This window comes from Macrobrachium nipponense, chromosome 23 (genome assembly GCF_015104395.2).
Source record: "Macrobrachium nipponense isolate FS-2020 chromosome 23, ASM1510439v2, whole genome shotgun sequence".
In the NCBI taxonomy this organism is placed as follows: Eukaryota; Metazoa; Arthropoda; class Malacostraca; order Decapoda; family Palaemonidae; genus Macrobrachium; species Macrobrachium nipponense.
In genome coordinates this window covers 14,045,537-14,060,885 of record NC_061090.1, presented here as the reverse complement: position 1 = coordinate 14,060,885, position 15,349 = coordinate 14,045,537, and the positions used below count along the sequence as shown (strand labels likewise).

Below are 15,349 nucleotides of genomic sequence, written 5' to 3'. Positions count from 1 at the left end.
CCTACTGGTAAATGTGCAAGAATTGGATACACCCAGTGGCCACTTGCATATGCAATATAACACACCCTGAAATAGTGTACTCAATAAGAAAACAATACAATGTAGTATGTATAGTCATAAGACATAAAAAGAAACAGTTTGTGATAAAAACATTAGCTTATTTCAGTAGTTCAGTGGTACTGCCTCTTCAACATCTAGCAGGAAGCTACATTGTTAAAAATCTCTGTAGTTATTACAATTATGACATCAATAGTTTATCATGTAGTAAGCTGAAGAATTATCCAAGTCTGAGTTACATCTTAATAATATCTATACTTTTTGTTAATCAAGAAAATTATGCATTTTCACACTGCAACTTATTTGATGAGATAATCCTTGTACAGCACTACAGTAATTATTCATGGATAGCAAATGAATCCCTTAATTACTGGAAAATCTGCACTAAAATCACCTGAAGTTCAGCATTCTTATTATTATTATTTATTATTATGATTTTATTATTATTTATTTATTATTATTATTAAGAAGATGAACCCATTCATATGAAACAAAACCCAAGGGATCCACCAACTTGAAATTCAACCTTTCAGTGAATATGGTATTCATTCGAAGGTAACAAAAAGGGATTTTGACGTAGGAAAAATCTATTTCTGGGCGAGGAAGCCGTGTCGCTCCGTGAAATGTGTCCTCTTTAGCACTATTTCTAGTAAAATATTGCTATAATACCAGAGAATGCTAAATTGGACATGTCAGAAGTCTCTGACTCGCTCACCTAAATAAAAGGTGTCGGTATAAAACTGGGGGGGGCGAGTGTTAAACACTACCACAGCAACCCCTCAACTAGCCTTTTCCTCATCAAAAGACTCTAAATACAGGGAGCCGACCCATAGGTCACACCCAGCTACCCTGTTGAAGGAGTCTGTGACAACATTCTTATCGATAGCCTCCCAGCGTTTGAACGCTTTAATTAAGCTATCTGTTCTTTGTCTTTGATTTCGTTATTCTTTATTGTTATTGATCGTCAATCTGCCACTTCACCCAAGTTAAGTACTGGTTCGCCCCTTTTCATTATTTAGGGAGTGATTTTGCCTTTCGTTTTGCCTTTATTTAGGGTTTTGTTAGGCGTCTCTTTTCCGTAGCGAGCGGCGGCGAGTCGCCATTTCGTCGTTCCCTTGTTTTGTACCAGTTTCAAGTGGGTTTCCTGCCTACTCGTAACTTGTGATTTTTCATTATATATATATGTGCTCATAACTTGTGTTATTTCAGTTATGTCTTGGGTGGCAGTATTTTTGTCGATCTTGTTTTCATTTATGTTTTGTTATTTTCGTTAATTCCGTGTTTTTCACGGGGGTCTGCGTTCGCACACATTTCCTTTGATACGTGCTTCGCAGTATTTCCACCGTTCCCGCCCCCCCTTTTTTTATCTATTTTTAAGTTTGGTATATTTCATTCAAGAAATTTCCCCTTTTTTTCTTTTCGTCAGCTTGCCGTTTTTCTTTTTCTTTTGTTTCAGTAGGCAAGTAGGTTTTTTCCATTTTGCGCCCACCGTTATCGAGTGGCCTTCATTGCGTTTTATAATATTTTACGACATTTTATTTTTCATTATCGCCCCCCCTGTTAAAGCATGATTTTCTTTTAGCTTTAAGTAATTCATTTATTTTGTCTATTTATATGTTGGATGTTCGGTCGGCTAGCCTATATAGGCTATGCCTGCGTTTTCCTCGTGATCCTTTATTCACGAGGAATACGCTGGTCACGTGATCGTCTCCCCATCAGCCCTCCCTCCCACCCCCTCACGTAGGGCCCCCGCCCAGTAGTTGGGTGCTCCTCTCGCCCTGGTTGTCGCTGAGGCCGTTTCCCATCAGCGGAGGGGGGGGGAGTACTAGGTCCTCCAGGACCTCAGGTTGATGGGTGTCGCTTGTTAGCCGACCCGCCTCCGGAGTTGATGGTCGCACTGCATATTCAGCCTCGGCTTCCGTGGATTTGTTGCGCTCTGCTTCTTTCAGCTCCCGGAGCTTACATCCATCCGCCTAAAACATTCCCTCTCCGCATAAGGCGGATTTAGATTCCGGCTTCTCCGGTAGTCGTTGAGGGTTATGTTTACGGGAGTTACTCTTCCGGTAGGCGACATATTAATATTTGTTATTTTAGTTTTTCATTATTTTTTTATCATTATTTTTATTTTCTTTTGCCACGGAACTTTCGAGTTCATGTGGCCGTCCCGGGTTACTCCATGTACCCCCCACTCCGGTCATACGCTCCGGGTGGTTTTATTTCTTACACAGTCCCCGGGACGTAAATATATGAATATATACATATTTTTTATATTTTTCAGTCCGGAATGCTCCGGCATATATTACTTATATTATAAGTATCCTAATAAGTTTGTGCAATTGTTCTTATATATTATTGCACTTACAGGTCACTCAGTGTCTGGCTGCCGGCTGTAGTGCTGCTCTGCAAGATCAAGTGCGGCCATGACGTTTGTCGGGGCCACGCCCCTTGCGCAGTGTTGCTTTCTGATTCCGTGGTCTGGCATCACGAAAACTGCTATGCCTGCTACGACTTGGTACAACAGGCTACCTCTTCGGTGTAAGCTACCGCACTGCTTGTTCTATGTATATTGTGATGTAATTATATTACACTACTTGTAAAAAAAAAAAAAATAATAATAATAATAATAATTTAGTTTAAAAAAACATTAAATAAAATGTAATGAAATTAAATAAATGAACAATAAAATTTCTTTAAATTAAATTACATTGATTAATTGAACAATTATAAGCATAATGTTCAAGGAACTTACAGTATTGACACATTCCTTGCATTACAGGCTGAGCAGTCTATTAAGGAGGCTGCACTCTCCACCCTCAAGATCTGGGTTGGAGGGTTTGGACGGAACGTAGGGAAGGCTAAGCCATATATTCTGTCCCAAGATATGGCGACTTTGATCTTCCCAGCCGGGAAATCTGCCGGATACGTTGATCCAAAAGTAGCGGCACCGATTATCAAATCAATCCAAGACTCAGTTATGGAACAGCAAGAGGCAGAATTGCCGGACCTTGGCTTGGAAGAAGTCTCACTTGAAGTGTTGAGGATTTGCCCGTTACACTAGATATGGGTACAGGTAACAGTGTTAATGAGGCTAGCTTAGTTGGTCACCGGGGTCTTTCCTCGAGTGACTCTGATTCTTCCTCTCCCTCTACTTCCAATTCCTTCATGGGTTTCACAGGAGGGTTGCCCCCTACCAGGTCGCATTCCTTCTCTGTGATTCCTAAAATAAAGAAAAAACCTTCAGGAAAAACCTTGCTTAAAGGCAGATCAGAGATAAAGCCAAGGCCTGGGCAGGCACCACAGGTTCATACACATATTAAACCAGAATGAAGTCTTTCTCTAAACCTTCAAATCCAAGGTCTCATGAAGGAATTCTTCCTATTTGCCCCCACGAAGTCCCATTCCTTCAACGTCTAGGGATCGGATACCTCATAAGGTACCGCAGGAGGGGCAGGAGGATTTCCGCCTTCCTTTAGTTGCCCAAGACCAGTTCAATACGAATATTCTACATCAGGTCAATAGCCTTGGTAGCTTAGTCAGCTCAGTTGCAGCAAGGTTGGAAGAGGTGTTTAAGAGGTTAGGTGCACAGGACTCCCTGATTGCAGGTCTCAGACAGGAGTCGACAGTTCCGGCACCCTCTAGTAGCTTGGTGCAAGCTCAGAGCATGCCTGACGGGTCCACGCTCCCTCCGTTCCACCCTGGTAATCCTTGGAGGGTGGCAAACTTTGCTCCGTTTACCAACGGGATGTTAACTATAGAAGGTTGTGGCACACGTAGACTCGAGGATTTCGAGTTCTTCCCCGAAGGGTTACAGCCTCCATTAACCAGTTATCAGAAAACAGATAAATATGTTATTTTTATAAAATTAAATTTCATATATACTTACCAAGTAATTATACATAGCTCTAGTTCAACTTGCATGGAAGCTTAAATTTTAAAAAAATCATGGTAGCATTCTATTGTTTTTGTGTAGGTGACTAACCCCACCAATTCTCAGGGAACAATAAGAACAACAAAGCTGAAGGGCTCAATTCGTTTGTGCCATTTTGTCCATGATGGGAGGAATGGCTCCGATTCTGTAAATACTTAGTAGTAAGTACTAGTATATGAAACTTTATCTTATCATGAAAATAAGAGGTGGGATACATGTACTTATTCTACTCAAAAACATTCAGTAATGGTAAGGAACTTGAAAGTTGCTAGCATTAATACATTGCTTATTGTTTCCTTACCTAGTAAGGGAGCTCTGCAGGAAGAAACTGGCCCTGGTTGGTACTCATCTTAACATGTATTGGTGTGGCCGTATAGCAATGGAGCACCTCTACTTAGGTGGGAGCTTTGCAAAGAAGGATACATCCAGTGGCTAGCAAAGCATCAATAAGTGCCCTTGCCCTGGGTGCAATACTACGTACAATAAAAAGCAACCAGATGATGATGATGTCACCTACACTGAAATAAAAAACCACCACACATCCACTAAAAACTGCTGGGTACTCTAGGTACATGGTACCCCTGGCTCCCCCAAGACTTGACACCCTAAATCAAGGTGAAGAGATAAGAGGATAGAAGGAATGCTTCCTATTAGTATTTCTGTCCCAGGATACCGACTGAAAAAATGCCAAGGACAAGTTACAAAAATCCTGGGATTTCCCACTTATTGCTGTGCTATTCCTGCACAGCCAGAAACAGAAGATTTACTGCAAAATGTTCAGATTATCAGATATTTGATGATATATGCTGCTAAGATACAAGGGCCAGCATGACAGTCGTCTCTGTCCTATCAAGAAACAGACCGGCTGAGAAGGTTACATGACTAAGTCTGGGAGTGACACATGAGCATCTCAGTAGTAGCCCCTAATGTCCATCCCACCCACATTAATAAAATCTAAGAGAGCTTTCTAGGCAGCAAGATTGTTCATAATAAAAATAAGAACACGGTTAAGCGACCGTAGCATTAATGTCTTTGTTTTTTTAAAAGTTATTTCAGAAGCAAAAGACTAAGAAAGAATCCATTTCACTGGGAATTTAGTGTTTTGAGAAATTATTTTAAGAACAAGATTTTTTCCAATAAATAGAAATTTCCAATATGCTTTAATCAAGACATCATCATGCAATTGTTTGCGTATTTCTTCTGGTAAAAAAGTAGTTCATACCTGCTTTTCTGAAAAACAAGTTCAGAATTTCAGATGCAAATATTTTTTCACTTTCACCAGAAGTTAAGTGTTTCCTATGGATATTTTAGAAACTAGATTAATTTTCCCTAAAACACCACATTTTTCTCAAGGAAATTGTTGAACAGTTGTGTTTATTTTTTAGTAAGGATGCAGATAATAATGGATCCTTATGGCAGCACAATTCATTACAAATTTAAAATATGTTATCCTGAAGTTGGTTCCCCTGAACACAGGAGTTTTTCTGCTTATTTTCAATAACAACAATTTTTGTTGTTTTGGAATTCTGGTACAATAACACTGAAAATTATTTCGTGCAACACTGTTGTACTGTGCTATTATACTAGTTTAAGAATGTATTCTCAGAAAAAAGGCAAATATATTTATTTCTGTTATCCTAAATTGTAAAATGTTACTTTAATAAAAAAAAAAAATGGGGGGGGAATCCTAAGACACAGAAATCCCCCCCAAAACCAGAAACACTACTTCCTATGCTTCATTCCCCAATATCGTGCCAGCCATTGACAACAGACCCAGGGTACTGCAGTTCTCAAACACTGTTTTCACTTCCTGTAAATAATGCATTGCAAAAATCAATTTACACTTCCAATAACTGGACAGTAAAATATTAGAGACAGACAAGTTATGTCTAAAAGTTAATGAGATAGCGATTGTTCTGATCTCATGGACTTAACCTTAAACAACGGCAAGACGTCCTCTCCAATACGTAAATATGCCTAGGTAACAAGGGGTCGGGAAGGATTCTTCACAGAGCACCAGAGGTTACTTGAAGGTCCTCTGATTTCTCAGTCCTATCCAAGTAACAATTTAAGCCCCTCATGGGGCAAAGAGCTCGTTCTTCCTCTTCTAGGAAAGAGGAAGAATGAGCAGTAAATCTGCGACATGTGATCTGACTCACAGATGTGTGAGAAGACAAGATGTTATGCCTTCTACATCAGCTGCAGAATACTGTCCACTTGGCCTGGTAGAAATTGCAAGAAGACCGTTGTCTACATTTTGCAATAGTCTCTACAGCTAGTCTTGATAACCCTTTCACTCTGATGAGCTTCCTGACAGGCTGAAGCCTGTTAGGGTAAGAGCGGATAGTCCTCGGTGAAAACATCTTAAGTGAGGCTGTCTGAAAAAGACCGTTCTTTGCGGAAGGAGCCTCGGTTCCGGCATCGGTGACTTCCTTTTACTATAAAAATATCAAAACTATTAAACTTAGGTACTAAATAATAATTGCAAAAATTAGGTAGGGTTACAAAACATACACCTGCCAACTTTCATCTTTATCCGATACTTAGATAAAAGTTATTGCCAAAAGACAGCGTTCCATTGAATCTGAATCCCTTAGCAGTAGACAACCAAAACAATTTCATAGAACCCAGAGATGCAATCTCTAAGGTAAATCCACTCTTCCCATGATATCTGGGGTATGAAAGGGAAAGATGTCATAAGGGAGGAGCTAAAAGACAAAAAAGAGTGAGAAAACAAAACCATGTTTACTACTCCTATTTAACCAACTTTCAAACCAAACCCCCAAAATAAAAATAAAAGAATTTGAAAAATACAGAATTTTCAAATGAAAAATTGCCATTGGAAGAACTTCTCACATGGGTTCTTTAGACAGACAGTCGTGAAGAATTGTGTTAGCCTAACTATTGCCCCGAGAGCTTGGTCACTGACGAAATCTTAAAGGTCCAACCCTGAGGAGAAATTCCAAAATGCCACTCCTGCAGTGGTCCCTGGACCAAGATGAGATGACAGAAAATACAAACAGGTCGAATTGGTACACCCCAGGAACATGTATGTGACATAGAGAAGGAAGAGAACAAAACAGAAGGAGTAGAAGAGTACAAAGCCTCTCCTAACCTCTTGGAAGCCTCTGAAAAGAGTGAACTCCACCAACTAATTCAGCGCTAAAAACAGGAGACTACATGCATATGGACGCAGCCTCCTCAGAGACTGGCCAATGAAGGATGTCTTACCGATCGTCAGTCATGAATTTAATGACCCTTCCAGCAGCTCCTCCTGGTTATCAGTCCAAATGAAGGGAATAAAAACTGCTGCCTCTTCTGCAGGAGAAGGGATCATATACAATAAATCCTAAAAAATAAATCAAGAGAAGAAGAATTCAAACACCCAAACCACCCTAGATATTTGGCTGGGAGACACGAGGAAGGAAAGCGCAGGAAGGGCAGAAACAGAACTGGTCCTACTCTTGTGGAGGTTATCTAACACAGTTTCTCTAATATGAAACTAGAATCTTATAGTCATGGCAAGATTATTAAAAATCAAAAGTTTAAGAAACTACATGAATAATCCATAACATGAGAACCTCACATCTATGATACAGGTTGCAGGTGGAGAAACAAAAGCAATTATAATTTGTTGTTGTAGCATCCCTGACATCCTGAATAACCACAAAACACAAACACAATAAAGATATAATGCCAAGCTCCTACCAAGTTTCAATGTACATTTCCAGCTAGTGGTGGGAGCACTATGTATAGATAAAATATATTATTTGTTTATTCTAAATGGGAAAAATGTAATTTTTACTTTTAGAATATGAAAGTAGCTTTATTTTATCCAAAATTTACAATACAGAAATCACATGGTTTATAATGGCAATGTTTATGTCATTACATCTGATTTATGGAATGTTTACCTTTGCTACCAGATGCTACAAGATGCACAATTGACAAACCAATAAGCTGCTGGAAGACAGATGCTTACAGTAACTTTCAGTTTTGAGCACAAGGATGCCACTTGTAAAAAAAAAAAAAAAAAAAAAAAAAAAAGGAGTACTAAACTGCAGATGGGACATGAACACCCTAATTCATATACTGTACATCTTGTCTTACAACCAGGTTCAAATACAGGCAGTCGCTGGTTATTCCTGGTTATTGGTAGGGGTTCTGTTCCGACAGCATGACAATAAGTGAAAATTGCTGATAACCAAAAAATCAGCTACTTTCGGTGCCAATAACCAGATGTCAGCACAGATAACTGGGCATCGGCGCCTCTGTTAGATATGGATTGGCCCCAATACCTGATTATCAGTGCCAATAAACATAAATCAGCCCATTTCAGAGCCAAAACTCACCGATTTTTGTCGCTAGACAAGCACCATAAAACTGGATTACCGATAACCAGGGACTGCCTATGCGTTACTTTCTAAGAGACAGATGATTCTTAGCATTGCTAATGAACTCTTAGAGCAGTAAGTAAAGAATACCATATTTAAAAATCACAGTCATAAGAAGCTTGCTCATGAGTTGTCTCAAAAATAAAATACTTTTCCTACAATCAGAAAGTTACCTACATTATGGATTTCCAATTTGGAAAGTGAATAGAAGAGCTAATCTTGCAAGCACTTAATCTTTCATCTGGGAATAAGTGTGAACCTTCAACAAGATATAGCCTGCTCTATGGTAAAATAAATTATGAAAATTTCATTACATTACAATAGCAACTTCATGGACCTGCAGTTAGCAAGAAAGGGTCACACTACTATTATCTCTCTTACCTGAGTAGCATTCAGCATGAATAAAATAATAGGTTTGTACATTTCTTGGACACATACAGTTTAAAATAAATTTATATTCATAGTTACACAGCTTATTTTATTTGGAGAGCCTTCCTCCACAGGCCTTTTATAGAAATTTTTAATATGACCAGACCTCCTAGTAGAAATGTTGAATGACATTAGTGACAGTTAGTTGGAAGCTTTTCCCTAATGCAGATGAATGCTATGTGAGAAAACGACAATTCTTTAAAATATTGAAACATTTGGCTAGTCTCTCCTTTCTGAATACTAAACTTACAAAAAAGCAATCATATCTGCATTTTTGGAACATAGATATAGTCCATACTGTATTTTACTACTCATGAGAAGGTACATATGTAAAATGCAAAATTTTTTCCCTAACTGATATATCCAACAAAAGTACTGTAGATCTGTTAACAGTGTATAAACAAAATAATTTCAACTTACCAGACAAGATATGTCAAATAAAATAGAGCTACAGCAAACAACCCTGTCTGACGTTTTGGGAAGCTGTGAGGAACCATGTAAAGTTCGAGTGAAACTCCAATTAAGGGTGTTGTGTGAATATTGTGGTTCAGCCAAGAGGGAAACCAAGAGTCAAAAATAGGCGGGAATATCAGGTTTCTGTCAATATTGTAAATCCCCCAAAAAGATACCGTAACAAACTGGAAAAAGATAATCAGTATGAGATGAACAAGATATAACACTAGGACAAAGTAGATACATTGTGCAATTACTAAAATATAAAAATAACAATTGTGCAATTAAAATATAAAATAAAAACTTTTAAGGTGATTTTTTATTTTTCATGGATATATAAACCTGTCTTTTATATAGGATTATTCCCAAGCATGAGCTGGAAACAGCTGTTTAAGCTTAGTAACAAGTGGTTCATTAAAGACAAGCAGGCGAGTGGTAGGGCAATGCCCTCATATATCAGTAACCCATCACTTTTTCCACTGGAAATTAGGGATTATGTAGAGTTGGTTGATGTAGGATAATATACTGGCTATGGTAAGAATACCTGGGAAAATTAAAAATTATCTTTCAAATTTAGTACTTGTTCCTTGAAGAATAAATGCTATTTCCATTTATGTAAGAAACTTCTGAGGTGGGAGAATTGTCTCACAGAACTGACTGGCTAAGTTCCCAAGGTTGAAATGCATGAGAAGTTGTGAATCTATGCAATGTCCCATAAAACCTTGCTTAGCCAAAGGCTGGAGGAACAGTCAAAATTTGCCTAGAATTGTGTTCCCAGTTATGTATATCCGCATGGGAGATATGATTCCTGTCTATACAGCCTAGCAAAGAGGTGAGAAGGCTAATAGGGTCCTGTGTCAGGTTTAGCTTGCCATGTATAAAAATACCCGGGAAAGGTCCAGGGAGACAAATGCAAATGGGCAAAGAAAACGGTGGAATTTCTGGGACATCAAGTCCAGATGACATTAAACCCTTACCAAAGAAAGTAAAAGCTATCAACAAATTCCCCAAACCAAAGCAATTAAAGCAGTACAAGAATTTTCAGGACTAATGAACTATTACCACAGATTTATCCCTAACACATATTGCTAAAATTATGAGTCCAATCTACTAATCCTACAAGGAAAACCAAAAAAATCAAGTTGGTCAGAAGATTAAGATAGTAACGTGCTAATACAGGCGGTCCCTGATTATCGGCAGGGTTCTGTTCTGATGCCTTGATAAGCGAAAATCACTGATAACCAGTTAATAATGGAGGCTCTGTTAGGTATGCATCAGTGCCAATACTCTATTATTGGTGACAATAACTGGAAATCAGAGCTTATTGGTGCTGAAAATTGCGGATTTTTGGCACCAGACAAGTACATATCATAAAACCAGATCGCCAATAACCGAGGATTGCTGGTACATATTTCCCTTACCCATAGGTGCCCTCTTTGGACAATGGATGTGAGTAACACAGCAATGGGTGCCGTACTTGACGGCAGGACACAGATGACAGTCCATCATCCACTGTTGTTCTTCAGCAAGAAGTTGATGACAGCGGAACAGAAGTACTACTCTACCTTAGACAGGGAGCTCCTAGCAGTTCACAAAGCCATCAGTCACTTCTGCCACATGCTCAAGGGATGACACCTTGTCTTACAAACATAACAACAACTCCTGGTGCACGCCTTCACATAGACAGCAGACACAGGGTCAGCACAACAACAGCATCACCTATCAGCAATAGCTGAACACTACTGTACCATCAAATACTTGAAGGTTCAGCAACACCATGGCAGATGCACTATCGTGAACTGAATCAATGCCATCCAGCTTGGAATAGCCTATTGCAAAATAGTAGAGGCGCGCAAAGTGACAATGTGGACTGACAGCGACTGTGGCAAGACAACCCCACCCTTACATGGAGCAACCTGTCAATTAACAATGGAGAGATGACCATCGCCTTAGAAAACAAATATCAGATGCCCATGCCCCCTACCTGCCAGAAGGTTTCGAAGAAAAACCTTCCCCCTTGCCAACAACTTGTCCCACCCACTTACTCCTGATAACCTAATTCCAGACTCGGACTGTTAGCGACGGCTGCAGGTGCAACAGCAGCAATCACTACAGATTGCTCAGCAGCAATAAATACAGATTGCTATCAGTTTATGGCTCGGATGAGCTCTGGAGATGGGGTCAACACAAGATGTAGATAATATCATGAAACACAAAGAGCTAGACCTAACACTGTCCCATGGAAGACCAAAAAGCAAAGGCAGGAGACAAAGGGCATACTCTTGAATATCCTAGGATGTTAGTCCTTGTCTGGAAACCCTGGACTACAAAAGAATGTTGGTTGGGGTTCTGAGGTGACAGGCAAGCTTGTATCTGCGGAGTGGTCAAAGGAACGAGTTGACACTGTCCCTGCCAATGCACTAGACACATTCAATGCTAAACTCTCATATGTATTGTTAAACAAAATTCAATACGTACTATATTTAACTGAGTCAAATCTAACCTGCTACCATGAGCTGACATTTTGGGTGTAGAAGGATCTATATTCATAAAAGAAGAAACTATAGACTTATCTCTATCTTAACCAGGTGTTGATTTATAAAGACCTCAATTCAAGACTAAACTTGTGTTTTACTCTCTCTTAAGTCTATACCTCTTCTAATTTGGCAGTTTATCATCTTCTCTGTCTCTTCCATACTAATCCTTGCAGTGATCACAAAAAACTTGTCTGAATCTCAATTCACCTCTTGATGATCTATGCATATTTTGTGTGTATATACGTCAGTTAACCCAATCTGGTCTTAAAACCACTTATCTTACAAATTCTAACAGATTTCGATAGGGAAGATTGAGGAAAATCCATATTGCCAAATACAAACCACAATCCAGACAATCCAATCGTTAACCAAGAAAAGCAAACAAAATTCATAGCACTTGTCTAAATGGCTGGCTGTACTATTTGCTGACTAGAGAAGAATGACAAACAAAATATTCACTGTCTTACCCCCACCTTCCAAAGAGCAGAAGTGGCTATTGGGAGTGTTCGTTAATGAATTTTTCAATTTTACACTTGTTGAATGCATGCCAAGTAGCCTCAGATAAAGCAAATGATAGAGGGTAAGTTTCACTACAAAATTAAGTGAGCTCAGGAAGAGCAAATAGGGAACCTTGCCTGCTTCTCTGATACTAGAAAAAACCAAACTGTAAAAACAAGGTTAATAAAGTGTATGACCACTTCATAACATAAGGACCTGAAGTTCACAATACAGGCTACTACTAAAGAAAAAAAGATTATTTATTGTAATTTGTTGTTCTAACCCTCCATGACATATTGAACAATCATAGAACACAAACATAACAAAGACATTATGTCAGGCTTCACAAAAACTACTCAAGAACACTGACATACAGAAAACTGAGATGTCTCAGCAAGAGCTAAAAAGAGGCAGGTTACTGACAGGTGAGTGGCTGGCACCCAACCACTCTCACCTGTTTGTCCCCAACCAACCACCCTGTTACAAAATCTTCTTGACCATTTCCAGCTTGTTGCCAGGGAACACTACATGTAAGGCAAAGGTTTGTACAGTAGACCCTTGACTCACGAACACAATCCGTTCCTAGACCTTGGTTCGTGTTCGAAATTGTTTTCGTGACTCGGAGCTAATTTTCCCATAAGGTTTAATGGGAATAATATTCAATTATGGTCTCGACCCCTACGAACCAATATATATGTATATTTTGCCTTATTTTACACAGATAATGTAAAAGTCAGTGTAAAAAACCTTAATATATCTAATAATATAATTTTAAAATGGTAAAACTAACACTATAAAAACGTTTGTAAAGTGAACACTTACTATGACTGGCGAGACTTCTGGCTTGACGGACAAGAGAAGAGGAGGGTGGTGGGTGGGGAGGAGGTTATTGTGCGGAAGGAGACCCTCCCCCATCCAGGTCGGGGAGATCTCGTTCCGGAGATTCAACTCTTCTAGGTTTTTTTTGGTGAACGTTTAATCACAAACTTATCCAATGTCTGTTGCCTTTTCCTTCCTTGCATAACTTTTCTGAAATGGCTCATTAAATTTTCATTGAGCATATTCACGATCCTGTTCGTAACAATTTTGTCCGGTATGATACAATTCATCAAGGAAGCACTGGACATCATTCCACTTTTCCAATGCGGCTTTTATCACATCACTGCTGACATCTGTAACTTCCTCCCCAGCCTCCTCTTCGTCAGTTGATTGCTCCCGAGCAAGTTGCTCCTGCTGCTCTTTGTGGAGTTGAACAAGTTCGTCCGCAGTCAAATCTTCTGAATGTTCAGCGACCAATTCTTCAACATCTTCGTCGTTGACTTGTAGACCCATACTGTTGCCCATGGACACAATTTCTGCACAATCTCTGCATCGAAGCCCTCAAAGTCACGGACAGTTACGCACTGGGGCCAAAGTTTCCGCCACGCAGAATTTAATGTGCGGTACGTAACTTCAGTCCATGCGTTATCAATGAGGGTTATGCAGTGAAAAACATTAAAGTGCTTCTTCCAAAATTCTTTTAAGGTTAATTTTGTCTCTTCAGTTACACGGAAGCATCTGGAGAAGAGCGCCTTCGTATATAATTTCTTAAAATTGCTAATGACTTGTTGGTCCATGGGCTGGAGAACAGAGGTCGTGTTGGGTGGAAGGAACTTGAACTGAATGAAGTCATGTTCACTGCAGTCAGCCAAGTACGAAGGGTGTTGACCGGGGCATTATCCATGATCAAAGGAAGGCACCGCAGGGGTAGCTTGTTCTCTGTTAGGTACTGACTCACGGTCGGCGCAAACACTTCATCAATCCACTCCATAAACAAGTTCCGTGTCACCCATGCTTGTGTATTGGCCCTCCAAACATTACAGGCAGTCTGGCCTTATTTACGTTGTGCTGACTTAAAGGCACGCGGTTATTTGAATGGTAGACAAGTAGCGGCTTTAGTTTCAAGTCGCCACTTGCGTTTGAGCATAACAAAGCGTAAGCCTATCCTTCATTGGCTTGTGGCCTGGGAGCGCCTTCTCTTCTTGGGTGATAAATGTCCTGTTGGGCATCTTCTTCCAGAAGAGGCCCGTTTCATCACAATTGAAAATCTGTTGAGCGACGTATCCTTCGGCCTCCACGAACTCGGCAAACTCAGTCACGAATGCCTCAGCAGCAGCCTTGTCTGCGCTAGCAGCCTCACCATGCCTAATTGACAGAGTGAATTCCAGTTCTCTTCTTGAAGTTATCAAACCACCCTTTACTAGCCTTAAATCATCTGCTGGCGTGGCACTAGTAGAAGGAGTTTCCTTCAGCAAACTCTGATACACTTTGCCGAGCTTTCTCGCAGATGATCGGCTCGTTTACACTATCACCTGCCATCTGTTTCTCATGTACCACTTCAAAATTATTTTTTCTGCCTCTTCGAGGGTTTGCGATCTCATCTTGGTTAGTAACTGTCACTCCCTTCGCAACATTTGCTTCTTTAATGGCATCCTTGTTTTCAAAATTGTCGAAATTATTGTCGACTTGGCCATCTTGTACTCACTTGCGATATCGGTCACGCGAACACCACGTTCAAACTTTTCTATAATTTCTTTCTTTATTTCAATGGTTATCTTCCTCTGCACCCTCTGCTCACCATCACTCTTCACTTTCTTACTTTCACCACCACTCTTCACTTTCTTAGCCCATTATGAAGAAAATCACAAGTTTTAGCGCAAAAAATGCTAAGCGAATTGACGAACGTCTTGTACACAATGAGATGAGACAAAGAGCGATGCGTGGGTGACGCCGTGCGTGGGCGGCTGGAGGATGGCTGGTCCCATGGCAACTCAAACGCTCTCACGTGTGCTGGGCGATTTCGCGCATTTTTCAAATGTTTGTGTCTAAAAATTAGTTTGTGAAACAAAGTGAATTGTTATTTTCCAGAAATTTCCAGCATTTTTCAAATGTTCATGTCTCAAAATTAGTTCATGACCCAAACAGAATTTTTTTATTTCCGCATTTTTTTTTTTGTTTCGTATCTCAAAGTTAGTTCGTAAGTCAAGGGTGAAATTTTACCTATAATTTTGGTC

At 39.7% G+C, this 15,349-nt stretch overlaps 1 protein-coding gene across 1 annotated transcript in view; it reads right to left on the bottom strand.

The window, feature by feature from the left end:
* The window catches only part of LOC135198768 (androgen-induced gene 1 protein-like), a 40,170-nt gene that overhangs the window by 9,796 nt on the left and 15,025 nt on the right, over positions 1-15,349 (bottom strand). Inside the window, 2 exon segments of the mRNA XM_064226684.1 lie at positions 3-66; positions 9,229-9,446. Of these exon segments, the coding sequence (XP_064082754.1) occupies positions 3-66; positions 9,229-9,446 (282 nt within the window).